At 41.1% G+C, this 18,820-nt stretch overlaps 1 protein-coding gene across 1 annotated transcript; it reads right to left on the reverse strand.

Moving 5' to 3' along the window:
* Positions 1 to 1,961: 1,961 nt before the first annotated feature.
* Positions 1,962 to 18,697, reverse strand: ric1 (RIC1 homolog, RAB6A GEF complex partner 1). The gene is made up of 27 exons (XM_079551649.1): positions 18,152 to 18,697; positions 16,504 to 16,611; positions 13,736 to 13,815; positions 13,346 to 13,453; positions 12,404 to 12,549; positions 10,862 to 10,998; positions 9,800 to 9,891; positions 9,569 to 9,657; positions 9,208 to 9,352; positions 9,074 to 9,122; positions 8,805 to 8,981; positions 8,561 to 8,731; positions 8,413 to 8,451; positions 8,141 to 8,251; positions 7,974 to 8,063; positions 7,744 to 7,904; positions 7,376 to 7,514; positions 7,185 to 7,301; positions 6,252 to 6,659; positions 5,743 to 6,054; positions 5,512 to 5,670; positions 5,297 to 5,430; positions 4,946 to 5,226; positions 4,642 to 4,854; positions 4,371 to 4,548; positions 4,116 to 4,304; positions 1,962 to 4,023 (listed from the first exon to the last, which is right to left on the reverse strand). Exons 1-27 carry the CDS (start codon positions 18,290 to 18,292, stop codon positions 3,711 to 3,713), a joined length of 4,287 nt encoding a protein of 1,428 aa, XP_079407775.1. The 5' UTR covers positions 18,293 to 18,697; the 3' UTR covers positions 1,962 to 3,710.
* Positions 18,698 to 18,820: the final 123 nt, after the last annotated feature.

Here is an 18,820-nt window from a genome sequence, read left to right on the forward strand (position 1 = left end):
TTCATTAATCCAACTTGATGACACAGTTGTATTTAGAAGTTTGATCTTTGCCTAGTAATTTCACTTTTTTTTATTTATGTGCAAAGACGTGCAACCATACTGCTGCAATGGGCCATGAGCAAGTCCCAAACTTTCTCTGGAACTCTCTCTGTCGCTTATTGCTTGCTTCTTCTTTTTTGAAATACATTTTTTTTAATAAAATTGTCCCTTCATGGGGTGTAAATCTATTTTGAATATTATCCCGTCAAAGCTTGTAGTAATTAGACATGAAGACCTGTCATATGCACTGATCTGATAACAGGATGACAATACAAATTGGAATGATTTTCAACGGGGTTTTGTGATTCTGTCTGAAATACCCTCCCATAATACTCCCCAAAAACAAACTGGTCACCAAGTAGTTTCTCCAGACGACGGGAGAACGTTTGCACTTGAGAGCTCAACGGAGATGCTGGTCTGTCCACTGTGTTACACCAAGTAACAATGTTGTAAATGTTGCCTGCATCATGCTGAAATAATGGCCTTAACCTTTTCTCAAAGACCCACAATATTAATGTTTAACACTCGATGTGTGAGTGGTCTCGATCTACTGTCGTGCCAGGCTACATAAATGATGCTGATGGGTCACTTTACATTTCTCACAATGTTTAAGAACAGGGATAAGGGAAAGTTCCACCTCTGGTTTGATTCAGTCAGCTGGCACTTCATAATCTTAAATTTGACTGAGATTTTATGTGGTTGTCCAGGGTTCAAGATAATTGCAGAAATTACTGACACGCTATTAATGTGGTTTGTAGTAAGTAAAGTACATCAAATGACATTTCATTAACTAAACTAAACTGTTCAACTGTTCAATTTGAAGTGTTTTGACCCTTGAAATGAGATCAAGCGCTAACTATGTCTTATCTGTGGATAGTCCCCAGTTTGCATCAATACTCTGAGGGTCATGGCTTGAAAAGTTTGGGAATATCGTGTCTAAACAGTTTAAATTGAAACACAAAGCAGAGGGCTTGACAGGTGGTCAGTGAAGCATTGAAACATTGGGTTGAGTGCGTTAAGATTATGTTTCAAAAAACACCTTAGTTCAGGGTTGGAGCCGAAATACCAGGTCTGTCTTACACCAAAAGGCTTTTTGAGGTTATGAATAAAAAGTAGCAGCTGCGTAAAATGTTGTGCCAATTCATAAAAAATATCAAAAAAACAAAACAAACAAAAAATAAACAAATGCCCACATGGTCTTGACCCCCAGGCCTGAGTTTGGACGTCCCTGCTCTAGACGAGTAATGGATATTTATCCGACAAAAAGGCATGTTTACTAAAAAAGAAAATGTAAAGGCATGAAATACCTGCTGTAGAGATTTGTTGACATGAACGATGAGGACTGTAGCAGTGTGTCATGAGGTCTTGGGAGAAATACCTAATATATCAAAATAATTTATGTAATGAATGGGTTAATGTGTTATCAGTTATATTTCAATGTCCGTATTTCCCTGTCCGGTTCACTTCTTCAGGAGCTAAATGTGTGAAGGAGTGCACTGCTGCAGTCAGATACTTATGTGCTGTTAATCTGTTAAAAAGCCAACGCTGCTAAAACGTTAACATGTTCCAGCTCAATAATACAGTACTGGGATGTGACTGATCAAGGCCTGCTGTTGTGTCAAGCAGCACATGGTGGATCTACTCACGTAATGGTCAAAAACACATTTCCTCATGTCTTGTTGAAATGCCCTTTCACCTGTGCCTCATGATTCTGTGGTTGATCATTTACGTATACGTTTATTTGGGACTGTTGTGATTAGACATTGTGCGCTGGTTACAGGGTTCCCTTTGATTGACTGGAATGATTATGCAAAAGCTTACATTATAGCACTTCTTACTGCTATTAAAAATGATGATACTTTTTGGTTGTTTTGAACATGCACAAGACAAACACTTCTCGTTTTAAAAAATAATTTATTGGTTTTATGTACACCGGAGTAAAGAGTAGAAAACCAAAACGACATAGAAAAGGCAATTGTACTGCTAAAATTTTACACCCATGAAAATGTCAGCTTCAATAACTTTGAGCAAACATGCAGGCCTCGCATTGCCTTGAAAATGTACATTAAGGTAGCACTGTGTCTCTAACACTCTCATCCACAAGAAAAAAGCTCTGAAATACACATTTCCTTAGGAAATTGTCAGGCAGTCATCACCAGTTTAAGTTGAATTGCAGTATCTGATGAAGAAATTGACGACAAATAATGAACCAAAAAGTGAATCAAAGCAAAGGCCACTGGTCAGTCTTTGGTGTGTCCATTATTCAAGTAAAGCTTACATCGAAGCAGCTGTGAGCGTGATCTCGGCCCTCTGCAGTGTGAGCATGAGCCACACTGTTAATGCCACTTTGTCCTTTCATGATTAAGAAAAATATATTAAATAAAACAAAACAGAGCAAGATACAAATAGTTTTGCACAAACATGGAGAGCTCAAGTTCCTATGAAATATTTTGGTCAAACTGAATAAAAGCAAGCGCTAAAATGGATCCAAACAAAGAAAAGGTAAAGCCTAGAAACATTTCGTAACATTGAGCAAAATAATACTGACTTGAGGGAGAAAAACTTGTGCAGCGCCAATACGCGACATTGATTTACTAAAGGTTCATAAGTCTGAAAATGAACTGAGCACATCGCTCGCCACGTCACAATAAACAAAACAATGCCAATAAATACATGTCTAATACAATAAAATCAGTTTCAATCGTTTTCCACCACTTTTCAATACAACAAATAGTACACACAATCAAAGCCACGCAGAAGCACGCAAACACATCGTAGGCAAGAGCATAGGGTCAACTGACTCAATTCACAAAATGAACAACCTTATCTGTGTATAAACATTTGCTTTCTACATAATGAGCTGGCAAGGCCCTTGACTGCACTGCAGCTTTAAATCTAGCCGGTTCAGCTCACTCTTATACTGAGAGCTCATCTCAACACTGCTGTTTGCTTTGCTTGTTCCAGGGAAGTAAATAACCCATACTGGCTATAGTTCCCATCACACACTGCAGTCGGGTCAGAGCGGAGAGGATTTTGTTACAGCCTCATTGGGTTAGTGAAAAATACATGAGCGGAGGTACCGATGAGTGGTAAGAAACAACAATACAGAATCCTGTCATTTCTGTAAAAATACAAAACCATTATAGAATTTTGTATTTCATATATATTTTACAGGGAATTAAGACAGTACTTGTTAGATAGAAAAATATACAGTTACTCTATAAAAAGGTTATCCCAAAATATTTTAATTTCATGAGGTATGAAATAGTTGTGCACAAAGTGCACAATTTCTGAAGGCTGGAGCATACTTTAGACTGAGCATCCTATAGACGTCTAGAGCACGTTTCTTATTTTCAACGATGATACTTACAATAAAATACTGTCATGAAAATTGTTTAGTTGTCCAAGGTTAAATTCCTCACCTTGTACTTAATTTAAAAGAAAGCTAAATCATAAAACCGCATTCTGTGCTCGACTATGGACTAATGAGGATGAAAAACAAAGTTTATTAACAAGCTGGAATTGTGCAAAGGCCTGTTCACACTCTTGCAGTCAATACTAAAATGAGTGTCCAATACCGACTGAAGTTAGGGCCTGTATGAGAGGGATCCGTTTCCAATAAGCATATAAGACAGCTTCCTGTGACCCACAGGTCAACAGAGACCCGGACGTCAGGACAAGGTGCAGTCATAAGATCCCTCCTCATCTCTCTGCTCTTTTATCTGTTCGTCTGGACCATCTTCAGAGGAGGCTCTGGGAAAGCCTCCTGCCGGCTCAAGGCTAGGCAGTGCCAGACCTAGTGGGGTGGTGCCTCCTCTGTTATCCTCAGGTCGAGGGCTTACAGGGCTCGTCAGGCCCTCCGTGCCCCCTACCTTGGACTGACCACTGGCTTGAAAAGACTCAACCTGAACCTGTTCCGCTGTGGACTCCAGCAACTGCTGCAGCTGGGGTTGAATCAAATTTAAAAATGGTTTGTATCCCAAACTGAAATGATAAAACCCAAAGATTATTTAACAAGTTTATCTGTAGAAAAATGCAGTAGGGTACAGCGTATTACTCGGGTGGATGACACTTACCAGTCAGTGGAAGCCCACGCTTCAACAGCTAATAAGCCGTCTTTGATGTTCTGTACAGTTTCTGAGGGGATTTCCGGATGGTCCAGAAAGCTGATCACTTGCTTGATGACACCGGCATCTCTCAAGATCAAACCAATGACGACACACCATTCCAGACAGCCAGCCTCCATGAACACATGCAGGAGGTACCTGATAAACAGAGACATTTTCATAACTGGCCAATTAGAGTTCAGGTCATTTTCTGACAAGACCCACCGAAGTTGAACTTGAGACTTGTGTGGGCCCTTGTTTGCCAGCTCCATGGAAATATGCTCCAGCTCAGCTTGGCTCAAACACAGCGTTGAGGCGTTTTCATCCACCATTGTCCAGTCGCCATCTACCACTGAACTGGTCTCCGTCAGATCTGTAGCTGAGCCAATACTGTATTCTTCCACTAGAGGGTCGGTAAGACAATAGATATAACATTCTGCTCAGGAAAATGTACATCCATAAGTACAAGTTAACAGGAGAAGCTAAGCATTGGAACCTTTATTTGTGACGAGAGACAGAAAAGCATCTTCAGTCTGTAGTGCGTGCTGGTGTGAGTGAGTAGAGGAGGCCGTGTTCATGTCTTTGCTCCTCTGAGCCATCCCATCAATCCACATGTTGTTACTTTGAGCAGCCTGAGGAGGCACTGTGTCCATATCATTGTTCAACAGGCTGTCAGCCGACTTGGACTTTAACAGCCGGGTGCTCAGCACTAGCATAGTAACAAAATAGAAAATAGGAGTTTAACTACATTCATAGCACTAAAGAAATGATTAGTCGCACATTTTACAGCTACACATCACCTGGGCGGCACCTTCCGTTCTTCAATGGCGAGGAAATGCAGCCAACAGGGATAACAGGAAAGGGCCAAAGGAAATCCTTGTGTAGTATCTTCAATGCCATAACAAAATCTTCAACCCGAGCCACACGGTTTCTCTCTCTACACAACCAGCCGATGAGCTCAAAGCCGAGCTGAGCAGAGAAACAGCCTAGGTCTCGCAGCCGCACCTGCTCCAACAGGTGGCGGGCGTGACGCCAGAGCATCATGTCGATGTACATATTCTCTGCACACTCCACATCCCGTCTGTCAGTCAAACATATGATTAGAACTGATGCTGCGAAATTAAAACATAGTAAACCATTTGTTGAAATACCCTTTGACTGACGGTCCACTGGGCATACTGAATGTCTTCTGAAGATTGAATTTGCCAGTAGCAATGGAGTCTGCAGACTGGGACAAACTAATGCTTCGATTTCTGAAAAACTCAAACCCTCCAGAGCTCGGGTCCTGTACAAAAGCAGCAGTTTCAATGAGTCGTTTTTGACACAAATGGTAAAACAATGTGGTCCTATATCTGTCTAACTTCACCTGATTGGTTGGTGTTGGAGGGGGCGTGTCCATTTCCCCTGAGCCAATCGCTTTGAGGAATCGTATCATGTGTCGACAGAGATCCCATTTACCCTGTTCAAGCGCTGTGTTAAAAAGTAGAGTGGCATGCTGCCGGCTCACTGCTGGTACCTCCATGTTCTTAAAGAGGGAAAACAAAAACATTAAGGAACCAGATCACAGAAGAGTACAGAAATGCAGAAGAATTATTACCTGCAGAATAATAAGATAGGAGGCTGCTGTGTCTAGATCTTGAGCCATCAGACACTCCTCAAACAGATCCTTGGGGTTTCCCACAGCGGCAAATAGGTAGTTCCAAAGGGCATACTCAGTCTTCCTGGCGCAGTGAACAATGGTTTGGAGAAAGAGTGGGAACTCTGTGATGAACTTGGCCACAGTGGGCAGCAGAGGGTCAGGGATGGGCTCCCGTGATGTGGCTTCTTCTTCCAGCACCACATGGACCATCAACTCCATGACATGAGGGAAGTACGGCAGAGAGGCACAGGACTGAGCCAGCATTAATGCCTACAACAACCAACACAAGATTTGGTTAACATGTGAATTATTCCTCATCTGCCTCTTTACTGAATACCCAGCTCAACACAATAACAATTTACCCAACATCCCTACATGACATGGAGGTTGAGAGTTGATTTTAGGCGAAAAGGCACACATTTGATTCCTGAAATATATCTGTTGAAAAAGACAAAAAGAGGAAACACCTGCTCCCCGAGGTTGCGGACCAGCAGCTGCCTGAGGATGTGGTGTAGGTAGATCTGAGATGTTCTCTCCACAGTGCAGTAAGGAAAGAGAGCTTCAAGGGACTCGGGGGACCCCTGCAGCCCGTCATACAGCACAGTCTCATTGGATGCCCCCAGCACAAGGGCATCCTCAAACAGCACAGTCAGAGGGTAAATGTTTATGTGGAACGGCAGCATAATGCGTCGCGAGAGGAAGGAGTGGGGCTTGCGATGGTCTCTTGGAAACAGTGGAAGCCACACTTTCATGCCGGCCTCACCACAGGACAACCACAAGGCCTCCAGCAGATGACGCTTCTTCTTGTTGGAGCGGCAGGTGGTCCACACATTCTCGACGCATTGAGCCAGAACAACAGGTGGACAAAATGGTAGCTGTAAGCAAAAATACCAGTATGTCACTGTCAATTTCAGTTTCATAGTAATTACTATAATTTTTACATAAAATAACACAAAGACAGCATAAAAGCTATGTGAATTACACTTCTGCACTGCATTAGAACTTCAAATTATATCATGCAAGCCTTTATGATTCCCCCTAAAAAGAAAATACTATATCTTTTATGCTGAATGCCTTTCCCCCCAAAACAAGTTGTATCATAACATATCTAAACACCCGTTATCATGGAATGCTGTACCTCTTATGGCACATCCTTCACAATAGCTCTAAGCACATTTGGTGGAGATAACAGTGCAGAATACTGTAGCCAACACAATTGGCAACAGCCATTTTTAATGCTCACCAACAGACAAGAAGTCTGTTAGAAATATGGTGGCTCAACTTGTGCTAAAATTGTAACATACTTTACTAGGTCACTGGTCAAAGTCCGATAACTAATGAACACTCACTCATGGGCAAAGATAATAACTTCCACAAATGTAAACATGAAATGAGCTTACTGGCTTTTTGTTGTTGACCGCAGTTTCCTTCTCTCGTACCTGTGGTCCCGAGCGGTCTCTCTGGAGCATAATCAACTGGCCAGCCAGATTTAACATGATGCTCTCAGCCATGCAGGCCTGGAGTGAAAATACATGCTCCGTCAGTGTGTTCATGTGCGACTGTTTGCATCTTGATATAAGTGGTGCCACACCTGCTGCGGGGCCTTTAGTGTGATACCGGTCTCAGTTCGAACAGACGTCAGAGTGACAGAGACAACCAGGCCTGGATGGGGTATGTAGCGAGACATGGACACTTCTTGAAGCAACTCCACATACACTGACTGGTTCGGGCTAAAAACAAAACAAAATGAGAGCATTACAGTAAGAAAGGCAATCGGAGAACCTGGGCTCAAAATGAACTCATCATATTCCTGTTGAATAGTGAATGCAAATGTATTAGTTTAACTCAAACCTTTGGGCTCATTATTAATTGATCACACCAATGTCATCCATTTACTTAGCAAAGAATTAGAAATGTTTTTTGTTAACTGGCATAACGTTCACTTCAGGTCAAACCCACCTGTCGCTCCTCCTCTCTAAACTATAAAGGCAGATGGAGCAGTCAGCTCTGAACAGGATGACCATGTCTCTAAACACATTGAGCAGCAGAGTATCGGAGTGCAGCTTTGTGATTGAGGCAAAGGCATTGTCCAGGTTAGATGTCCTCAGGTAGAGCCTCAACTGGAAAAGGTCAAATTAAATTAAACCTTTCAAAACTTCATGAATTCAATTGCCATCGTCGTCACTCACCTGCTCTTGCTGGTCATTAAAATTGTAACAGGCCACCACCACAAACTCATTCCACCAGGCAAGGCCCCCAGTAACAGTCATGCTCTGCTCCTATTCATATCAATGACATTTTTGATTTCACATCTCATCCGTTATACATTTGGATTCTTCGGTCAGAAGATGCATACCTGAGTTACATTTCCAAACAGTTTCCATTTCCTTGTGTGTAAGGAATAGTGTGCAAAACCCCGCCGTCCTGCAACAGCCATGCACTGGCCTGCAGTATCTATAGCTGCAAACTTAACCCACAAAACAAAGACAAATATATCAAGCCTAAAGAGAAACTGACATTTTGCAGAAAGTAAACATTGAATTGTTTTTAACTCTCAGAGCTCAACAAATATTTGTTTACCACTTTGTTTTACTGGTGTTACTGGTATTTGCTTGTTTCTTTACTTACCCGTATGGGCCAGTTGCTTTCAAGATATGTGCTATGAATCTATTGAAGAAAAAAACAATCAAACAGTAAAGACAAGTTGCTTTGACACAGTAGAATACTCTGATATTCGAAAGCACTGGGGGGCTGCTCAATTAAATGACTGTCCGACCTGGACTACATGCCAGTGCTTGTGTCCCAGTAAAGTGCTGAGTCCCTGAGAGATGGAGGAGTCGGGGTTAGGGGGCTGGTGTGTGTCCATGGAGCTGTGCGCCTGTGTGGGATCACCACAGGTCAGGTATAATTTGTCTTCACCGTGGAGAAGCACTTGCTCCTGGTTGCTCTGCAGTAGCAAGAAAAGAAAGTTAACCTTGATCAAATTAAACTACACTCATGTTTTATATTTGTCCACACACCGTGCAAGGGTTGACCGTGAGCGCACTCTTTATGAAGTAAAACTGCAAGATGCCCGTCTGCCGAAAAGCTGAGTGAGGGGGTTTTAGCTCTTCATCCTGAACGAGCTGCACCTCATCCTGCTTTCTCTCACTTCTGAATGGGAGGACCCACAGATGATAGCCCTCTGCTCCCCAGCTCTACAAAAAGAAAAGTTGAGAAGTTGTTATACATAATTCACAAGCATATATTATGCACAATATGTGTTTAGCAGAAACCAAACGTTACTAACCATAGAGCTGATTTTTATAGGATCCTTCTTGGTTCCATCTGAACGATGGCTGTGCAAAAACAGATGTTAAAACAACTGTCTACGTTCTAAGAATTGATGCATTATTGCATTACAAAGATATACTGTGTACTTACGCAAAGTCTTCTCCCAGAGTGCAAAAGAGGTGAGCACCAAAGACGCTCCACAGCGATAAGCCCCCACACTCCCATGTAACCATGACAACGCTGTAGTCGGGTGACCAGGAAATGAGTTTGACTGGGCCTGTCTTATTGTAGATGTCTGCATAAGAGAATGAATGTGAAATTGAACCGGAGCTTAGATATGTGTTTAGATAACACACATGCAAAAGTCTGAGGGATCAAAACCAAGAGTCGACTCTTCACATGCAAAAAAAAACTCAGCTTTTAGCAAATAGATTGTTAGGAGGTTGAATGCTTGGCAAAAAATGGATAGAGGAGTTTGGTAGTAAGTAATGATAAAAGAAGAAATACAAACCTGGGTAGTGTTTTGGGGTGAGCTCCAGTTTGTGGGAAAGCTGCATGAACCCTGTTGTGGTATCAAACATGTAAACCAGCACAGAACCACTGTAACAAGAAGAACACAATTTAATATAGACAAGTAATGCTTAGTGTGTCATAAAGAAGTGCATACTGTTGAGGAGAAAAGCCTCAGCCACACACAAACTGACAGCTAAGTGCAGGATGGGACTAGGGACTGGGGTGTTACCTGGCACAACCAAAAGCCATCAGTCTGTACTTGTTGTTGACAGCGACACATGTGCCATCGGTCACATCCGCTGCCCAGACACCCTGCAGCTGCTGAGAGACGACCACATTAATCAATCAAAACATTATTCTCCATTCCCTTATATTAATTATCTCTTCATAGGATAGCACGGTTTTGGAAAGAGAACCCAATTGGGATTTTTCTGACAAGGATTGCCGCCCATTTTGTGTGGTGCAGTTCATGGTCCACACACAGCAGTAAAGGTATAACTAAGGTGAACAGGTTTTATACATGATAATTCATTATGAAGACAGATTTTTTGGTTTGAGAGGGCATTAACTTACTTAAAGGACACATGATTTTTTTTAGCCTTAAACCATGTTATAACGTTACAGACGATGGAGTGAATAAGTGATGCACGGGTCAGGTTTTTTTTTTTCAGCCTGCGGGCCCGCATTTGGAGCAGGCAACCCGCACATCCCTAGTGTGAATCAATAACACGGGAATTTAAAGTGATTTTGAGGATCTGGAAAAGTGCTTTATAAGACTAATGCATTATTATTTTACTGTTTCTTCTTTTACGGTGACAGCACTTCGTTCTGCACTTCGTTCTGCACTTCTGAATACAATTGCATCATTGTTAAAACGCAAACACTGTCCTCCACATTATTAAATCCCAAAATAAAACATTATATCGGTTCGGAGCTGTTCTGCTCTCAAAGTGTGTTTCTCAGGCCGTGCTGAAGCTGGAAACCATGCTGTTATTCCTACAACTGCCAGCAGGAGGAGCCCCAGTTAAAGTCTTCACCAGCTCTAGCCCGTATTTCATTGTTGCCATTTAATTCTTAGACACAATTTCAAATTACAAAATGTAAAATACCAATGCTGATGCACCCAAAATAATGTTTTTACGTCTATTTTTTTCTATGCATGATATGTCCACTTTAAAAATTAACCACTATTAGCAAATCGCCAAACCTGCAATTATTTAAATGATACCCTCGCTCTCTGCATTATAGGTAAACTGGAACTTAATTGTTCAAGTATTTAAAGTATCCTTACATCGGTTGTGATTGTGTTGCCAAGTGGTGTGATAAATCCCAGTCGTCCATCGCTTAGCACCACAGCAAATCCATCAAGTGTGACACAGTATTCCATACAGCAAATGTGAACTCCTTCCAGATCCAACGATGGGCCACCTACAAACAGAGAAGGCTTTAAGCATTTCCCAATGAGAGAAGAGACAAATCTACACCAATGTGATGTCACTAGACCCCCTGTCAATCAAAGCCTTATACTGTGGTCGTCAACAAGGGCAGAACAATTTTGGCCAGTTACCAATTTTTTGTCCCACTAGAGGATTTTTTTTGTTTGGGGAAACACACACTCACACCCAGACACAGCGCCACCACCGGTTGTGGCTTTGTCACCTAGTAATAGGGTGACCAGATTTCACAGCCTGAAAATTGGGGCGCGTGTGCGTCTGGCCACCAAGGGGTTTACGAGCAGTGATGGTCAAATGGACGCAGCAAATGCGTCTTGATTCGCAACAATAACGCAGAATGCTGTTTTAAGAATCTTTCACTTTGCACAATGTTACCACAAAAATGTTAATTACAATGACAAAATGAGCTGAACTTGAAATGAGGCGAAAACTTGAAATTAAACTATCCCGACAAAGCTTCTGACCAACACAACTAATCATATCAAACATAAAGGAGCAAGGGTTTGGTCTGAGGATTGGCCTTTTTTTGTTTATTTGTCAGTCATGTATGTTCACATAATGCCCTCAGGTATTATATACTCTAGTATTGGCCAATTAACCTGGAGCCAAGCCAACTTGACGATCGCTGATCTAAAACATTCTTGACAGTATAACAACAGTATCTGACGCTCTGAGGAAGGCTTATGCCAAAGCGCGTTAGTGTTCATTTAAAAAAAAACCTATCACTAGTTTTGAAGACGCGCAACTCCCCTCCTTGATGAAATATGTTTTTGGTACAATAACAAATCAATTTTTGCTTCTTGGATCAGAATAAACATAAAAGTAACTGTATTTTTGTAAATACATTTATTATTTTCACTTTTTGTTAAATCAGTGGTCAAACTCAAACTCACACCATATATTGTAAACCAAAGATTCACTAAGAACCACTTGAATCCAGTAGTACATTATGGGCACTGTGTAGTGCGGTGTTTTGTGAGTGTCAAGGGTTAGGGATGCCGGGGTGTCCAGGTATTATCTGTTCTAAATCACATGTTGCGCCTAATAAGAGCATGTAGTGTTGTTCATTATTTAGTGCAGCCGTCAAATCTTCAACCATAGTGTGAGTAGAAAGTGGAGTGTGTGAGGAGTGGAGTGGGGAACACTGGACTGCCAATTTGCCAGCTTTTCAGCAATAACAGTGGAATTTGGTGTGTAACCCAGTGGTTTTCTACCTGCAGAGCGGGACCCCGAAGGGGGTCATGAGATAATTTAACCCCGATCAGATGGGAGGCACACTTTGCATGTGGTTTGAACAGAAACATACCTAATGTTTGTTATGGGGCCACGATGAAAAAAGCAAAACAGTGAAGAACCACTGGTGTAAACTTTTGTCTAACCTCGGCCAGACTGGAGGTCTAGTGAGAAAGGGATTGTCGTGAGGCAAATGGCTTTGCGCCCATTGCTTCCAAGCCCATCCCAGTGCAGCATGTGAAGAAAGCCATCAGCCGTACACACCAATAGATCCTCCTGAAGAGTCTGAAAACTAATGCAAAGATAAGAAAGAGGTTTAATACGATTCACAGTAGAATAATGAGACAAAAATTGATTATATCATAGAGCATAGTCCAACTGTGCTTTGTAAACATCGACAGACCAGCTGTGGGGATGATGCCACATTACTGCCTGTGCCAGGGCTCACTGTATCCAATTGTTGACGGGTGCAAACAACAGCAGCCCTTATGCACATACAAATGACAATGTGAGCCACCAAAACTCAGAACAAAAATGTCTAAGGATCTGTGGACTAAAGAGACATCACAAGACATAGCTAGACCTCAACTGAATAGAAACACCTCCAGAAACTCAACGATGGTGATTTCTGTAACTTCTTGTTACTCATTAGGGCTGCATGATAACATTCAGAGAAAATGTATGTTGTGCAGATGGAGATGATTGAAAGGAGGGGGCAGCAGATAGTTCAGTTGCTCTAAAAATCAACACATTAAATTACACATGTCCGCCCAGAGTTTGGGATTATCAGCTTTCTGATGTAAATGTAAATGCATCAGATCTGACTATTGGGTTATTTCATTTATGATTGATTACACAAACATAGCCAGTCCAGTGTCTAGAGTTCAGTTGCAAGAGGAGAATGCTATGGGGAACTGTGGCTACATATGTAGCTTGCCATCACAGACCACAGTGTGAATGAATAACGTACAGAATTGTAAAGAGACTTTGAGCATCTGCAAAAATGCATTATTATTTAACTGTTTCTACTTAAACAGTAAATGCTATAGTGTGAGCAAAGGGTATTTTGATTAGAAAGGCACATTTACCTGGTGATGGGAGCTTCCAGATCTACAGGCATCTTCATCTCTAAAGACAGAGCTGGTGCACAATGTTCCTCTTTATAACCTGGATTGAGCTTTGCGCGTGAACTTCCCCTGTCACAAAGAGAAAATTAAGAAGATGTTAGTTTTCTGTGTGTAATCAGGATAGTAAAACGGTCAAGGTTCAAAGTTGTCAGAGAACTACAAAGAATGACCAGATCTGTCCAGACTTGCCCCTCTTCCATGGTACATGGTCGAGGAATGTGAAGTGCCACAGACAAGGACAACACACTTTGTTTTTCCAATTTGACAATTTTATATTATCATCGATAATACAAAATTACTATAGACAATTATATTTTGTTTTAAAAAGCAACATTAATGCTCAATACTCACCTTGGGTACACAGGCTCGTAGAGATACCGGTCATCGCCTCCACCCAACACATCAAACAGAAGGATGTAGCCTTTGGCTGTCTGAACACATAGAAAAGAAAAAATAATTAAAGGTTGCTTTTGTTCATGAGGCAGTCAAGTTTCTCTGAATTCGCAAATCAGAGGCGACAAGTCCACAAAGACCAGCGGAAAGTCCAACAAAAGGTCGTCTTATTTGACCTCACTTCAAAGATTACTAGTTTAATTGATATTATGCAAATGTGAGGTATTGTCTTCTGTAAACCCTGTAGTTTATTTCAAATATTATGTGATTTCTGTATCGGTCGATCAGTCCTGTTAAAGCTCTGCATTTTTTAAATGTGCTCTGTAAGCTGAATTATTGTAAAAAAAAAAAAAAAAAGGGATCAAAAATCTGATTGGAATTGATAAAAGCTTTCTTGCTTTGGCCTAGTCCTTTTGAATTGTTATATTTTTAGGTTTCACGTGACAATGTGGATATAATAATGTAAATAATTGCTCAAATCAGTCAAATCAATTGCAATACTTGAGGACAAAATTGACTTTAGATTTTGTACTTCAACAAAAATGTTGTTTTGTCTGTGCCCAGATACAAAATAAAACCAACTAAACTAGTTTGACAGAAAGTGCTTTTTACTTTCAATATAGATATTAATAGGCACCAACATGTCCCCAGTTGAATGGATACCAAACTCTGTCTATGAAGTTATATCAATACAGACTTTTCCCCATAAATGAATAAAGATATAAATTATTTCATGCTCATTTGACAGATCAAACTTCTCTACGTCTCTAAAAATGAAAAGTTTGCATTGCATTTCTTCTTTATTTCATTAACGTACAACATCAGCTGCCCATAATTATCAGACAAACAAACTGCAGTCAAAGTCTTATTTTGAGAAAGGCCTGAGGCAAAGCTGATGCCAGTGTGGCCAGCAGAAGGCATGGTGGGAGATTTTACTGCTTGGATGAACTTCAGGAGACTTTGAGGGGGAGGCGTCTGCAGTTGTAGCTTACGTCACACACACTTTGGTCCAAATGTTTCTACAGCTTGTGATTTCAAGGTGAAAAGTGACTAAAAACATGACGCTACCCATGTCAAGAGAATGGTGTTGACGTCGCCCACAAGATTTGTTTTTGGAATACGTCGTAGAACCAAGTAGTTTTGTGAGGTAAAACGTCACAAGAATTTAGATTTTTTTTTTTTTTGCGCATTCACTGAGCCTGCACATAAAGATCTGCTTATCCAGTCACTATAAATAACTACAAAAATATTATTGAACAGTTTTATTGAGTGAAATTCTAGAATGTGGAGTGAGTGAAAGAACTCCTCTACCTTTCATATAGTACTTATATTTGATTAAATAGCGTTTCTTCATTCGTTATATGGGGTAATTGGGCTGCAGCATTGGGGTTGAGCTAAGGAGGAAATTGTTCTTTCAGTTTTTTTTAAATGTTCGATTAAATTGCATTCATATATGGTTCAACTTAAGAGTTGAACACTATACTTGAACTGTCAATACAAAGTTTCTGTACCTTTTGCTTTTACTTGAGGGAAAGGGATACAGAGAACAGCTGTAGAAGGCACCCTCAGTACAAACATTTATTATAGCTCGGTGAGGCTCCTAAAGGAGGAACGGAACATTTGGGCTTTGGACAAATCCCAACACACACAGAAAACTACCAAAATGTTAAAAGTATTTCCCTTCTCAAAGGCTTTTCCCCTTTTAAGAAAAGCACCCATCTCTCCATCAATTCTTTGCGTTTCTTAGTCCGACTTTGACAATCAGTAAAGAAATACATTGAGCTTAAGAAAAACACAGTGATGGTTTGTGGAGGATTATTCTTAGAGTCTCAAGGACTGCAGGCGGAGAAAGGCCAAACATCTGGAAAACAGCTGAACGTTTAGGTGACTGACGACAACAAGCTCGGTTCAAACTTGACTTTTCTCATACAGACACACATAGTGACACAGCCTGGCTGAGGTGTTGCTTTCTGTGTTTGACCCCGGCTCATTTAGCCCATCACTAACTTTAGCAGAGACGGTGGAGTCCTGGATGATAAAAGCTCCAGTTATTTCAGTTCAGGTATATTCTTATTCGAGATGCACAAATCCAGCCTTTTTGCTTCTGATACTGATATCGGGGGTTTCAGTATCTGCCGACCACAGTGAATGGTCCCTTTTTGTCCGTTGCTTTGGTTTGCGTTGTTGATTAATCCTTTGGTGAGGACGTAAAAAAGTAGTTTTTTTTCGACAATAGCCTTTCTATTGTCTATCAATGCATGTGTTTGAGTGAATGAACCCAGGTTTCTAATGAAGGCCCAAACTGAAACCCTACAGCTCATATACTAGGGCTGCAACAATACAGTGTATTATTGAATATCGACCTGAATGCCCTTCAATTCAATAATGAATCGATACAATTGTAGATAGTATTTGATAACACATGAAATATTGCAGTCTACATTACTGTCTGTCCTTGCTCCAAATAGTTTCCTGTGTTTTAATAACTATCAATTGAGTAACTTTGATCAGTAAAAATGTTTTTGAAATACAACAGAATATATCTCCCCCCCTCTCCCCTAAGAGTACCTTGATCACAAAGGAAAAAGTCATAGCTGAATATTGATTAAACTCCCGCTATATCCCAGTTTGTTTCCCAGTGTCCCTGTGTATTTGCAAAGCGCATTGCATTTCACAAACTATTTCAACTCAAGAACATGAGCAGTACAATAGAGAAGACTACTCACCGTCACAGCGATCATGGAGTCGTCTGGTTTCCATTCGGCCTTTTCATAGGATCCAAACTGGGCTAGAGCTCTTGCGGATTCAATGTAGCTGACAATCAAAACGCTAGGCTGTGGACATAAACAAACAAACAAATATTCCTGTCATAGTGTAATTTTATGGAAGGCAAGACTTTTGTAAAGGATGTAGCATGACCAATCGATTGCACTGATTGTACAGGAGATCATCATCATCATTATTATTATTGTTTCAAACATGGTGTATTTCATTCACAGGCACCCAGTGACCACAGCAATATGATCTGGCAAAGATTATGTCTAATCTATCTATTCTTCATTCTACCAGGTAAGTCCATTGAGAACCAATTCTCACAATGACAGCCTGGACTAATGCTCATCGCCTTCAAATTGCACTCATTTTACATGTTGATGTGCCAGAGAGATTATTACTCCAGGATGTCAAACACTCAGGGCTGATAAAGTTTAATCTATTCATTGATTTGATTCATGATAGGATGCATAATATGATGAACATGATGCAGAGAGAAAGGAGCCAAGTGTTCAGACATTACATTTAACTGCAGGCTGTATGCATCAACCTGTGCGTGAATGGCCATTTCAAAACAGTGTAAACAACCATTTTCATAAATTTACTTTATAACGTGACTTTAAGTGTCACTTTCCTGAGGTCGAGATTCTTAGAGACTTGGATCAACCAAGGAAAGAAGTTCATCAAAAGAAATAAACACCATCAGTGATGCAACAAGTGTGTGTTTTGGCCCCCATGACAAAAGAAACTAGGAGAGAGTGTATGTCCTGTTCAACCCATGCTCTTATTTCTGACTAAACGGGAAGTACCATGGACGAATCTGCTTGGAAATTAAGTTGTTTGTAAAAAAGACAGAAAACATTGTAAATATTTCATGCGACTTTAGCCATGCATCACATCATCACATGGAGAGTGCACGAGACACCAACACATCTCTTTCCATATAAGGTGTGAGGCTCATGGTGAGCATAACAAAAATGTGAGGTCAAAAAATTACGCAAGAGAAGGACACTGTGTGAGGTACAGATGACCAACATCTTCCTATTTTGAGACATCTGTAGCTCGGAGTAGTGACAGAGTGACAGGACAGAGCGGAGAGGAAAAAGAACAAATCAATGCAGCCACTTTCTTTCGAGTATTAAATTAAAACTTCGAATTATGGCTAAAATACATTAACAATTTGAAATGTTGATTTCTGGGATACTAATTGTCACTCAAAGCATAATGTAATGCGCCATTTCAAAAACAACAACCCTACATATATCATTGTATAATAGATATATGTATAATATCCATCTCTTACAAAGAGACTCATAACAAAAGAGTAGACAACAGCGAAAGAGCCTCCTTCAGGTCTACTCAGAATCAGCTCAAACCGAGAAACAATAAAGCCTTTGGGTGTTACGTGGTAGAACTTTAATATCAGGTGTGAAAGTATGCACTGTGCAGACTCTGCAGAGATACTGTATGTTACGAGGTAGGATTTAAGAAAATGTGCAGATTTCATCCTTTGAACTAGAAACGGTGCAGAATAGGTGTAATCCACCATGCTTGAGTGAAAATGGTCAGATTCTAACAGTGGATGGTTGAAGAGCCACCTACCCGACTAAACCAGACGCTCAGCTGAGTCTCCGAGAGCACAGCGAAGTAAAAGCGTTGGGAGCTGGGCTGGATGCAGAAGGGTTCTTCCCCGCTCCTCAGCGGACAGAGCAGCCTCCGGGGCCAGCCGGTTAGGAAATACATGACGACTCACTCCACCGTGACACTCCAAAACAGTGTCGCAGAGCCAGGGGACCAGCACACCTCGATTACAATAGACACATCTGCTGTTGTTCTTGTGTTGCTAAAACTTAAATCCACTCTACGAGAGAGATCACTCCATGAACAGAGATTCCCAAACAGCCGCCGCTGAGCTGGGCTAGCGTTGGCTTTTCCAAGTTGAAGCTAACGAGCAGCCAAAATGGCCAGGCAAGCGAAAATAAAAGAACAAAGCCGTTACAAGAAAACACGGAACAATTTGGATCCCCTGACCAACAACAGCGGATTGAACGCAGACTCCGTCAGTCAAATACAGCACAATATGTGCCAGCGACGTTTAATAACGTTGAAGCGTCCAGCGTTTGCTCCCCTGCCCCTCACCGACGCCATCTTTACTGGACTGTCAATCCCAGCGCTGATTGGTCCAAACGACACTTTCGCTTCCTGTTGACATGAACGTCATCACTGAACAGATTTAACTGTATTTACATGAAATAGTGTGAAATGTCTGAG

This window comes from Gobius niger, assembly GCF_951799975.1.
Source record: "Gobius niger genome assembly, chromosome: 2".
Taxonomy (NCBI): domain Eukaryota; kingdom Metazoa; phylum Chordata; class Actinopteri; order Gobiiformes; family Gobiidae; genus Gobius; species Gobius niger.

What these genes read in the sequence shown, in the direction of transcription:
- ric1 (XM_079551649.1), bottom strand. Translation starts at nt 18,292, where the DNA reads ATGTATTTCCTAACCGGCTGGCCCCGGAGGCTGCTCTGTCCGCTGAGG. An exon ending in AGACCTCCAGTCTGGCCGAG is followed by an intron (nt 10,999 to 12,403) that starts GTTAGACAAAAG and finishes CTCTGTTTGTAG; the next exon opens with GTGGCCCATCGTTGGATCTG. An exon ending in TGTTTGGAAATGTAACTCAG is followed by an intron (nt 8,064 to 8,140) that starts GTATGCATCTTC and finishes TGATATGAATAG; the next exon opens with GAGCAGAGCATGACTGTTAC.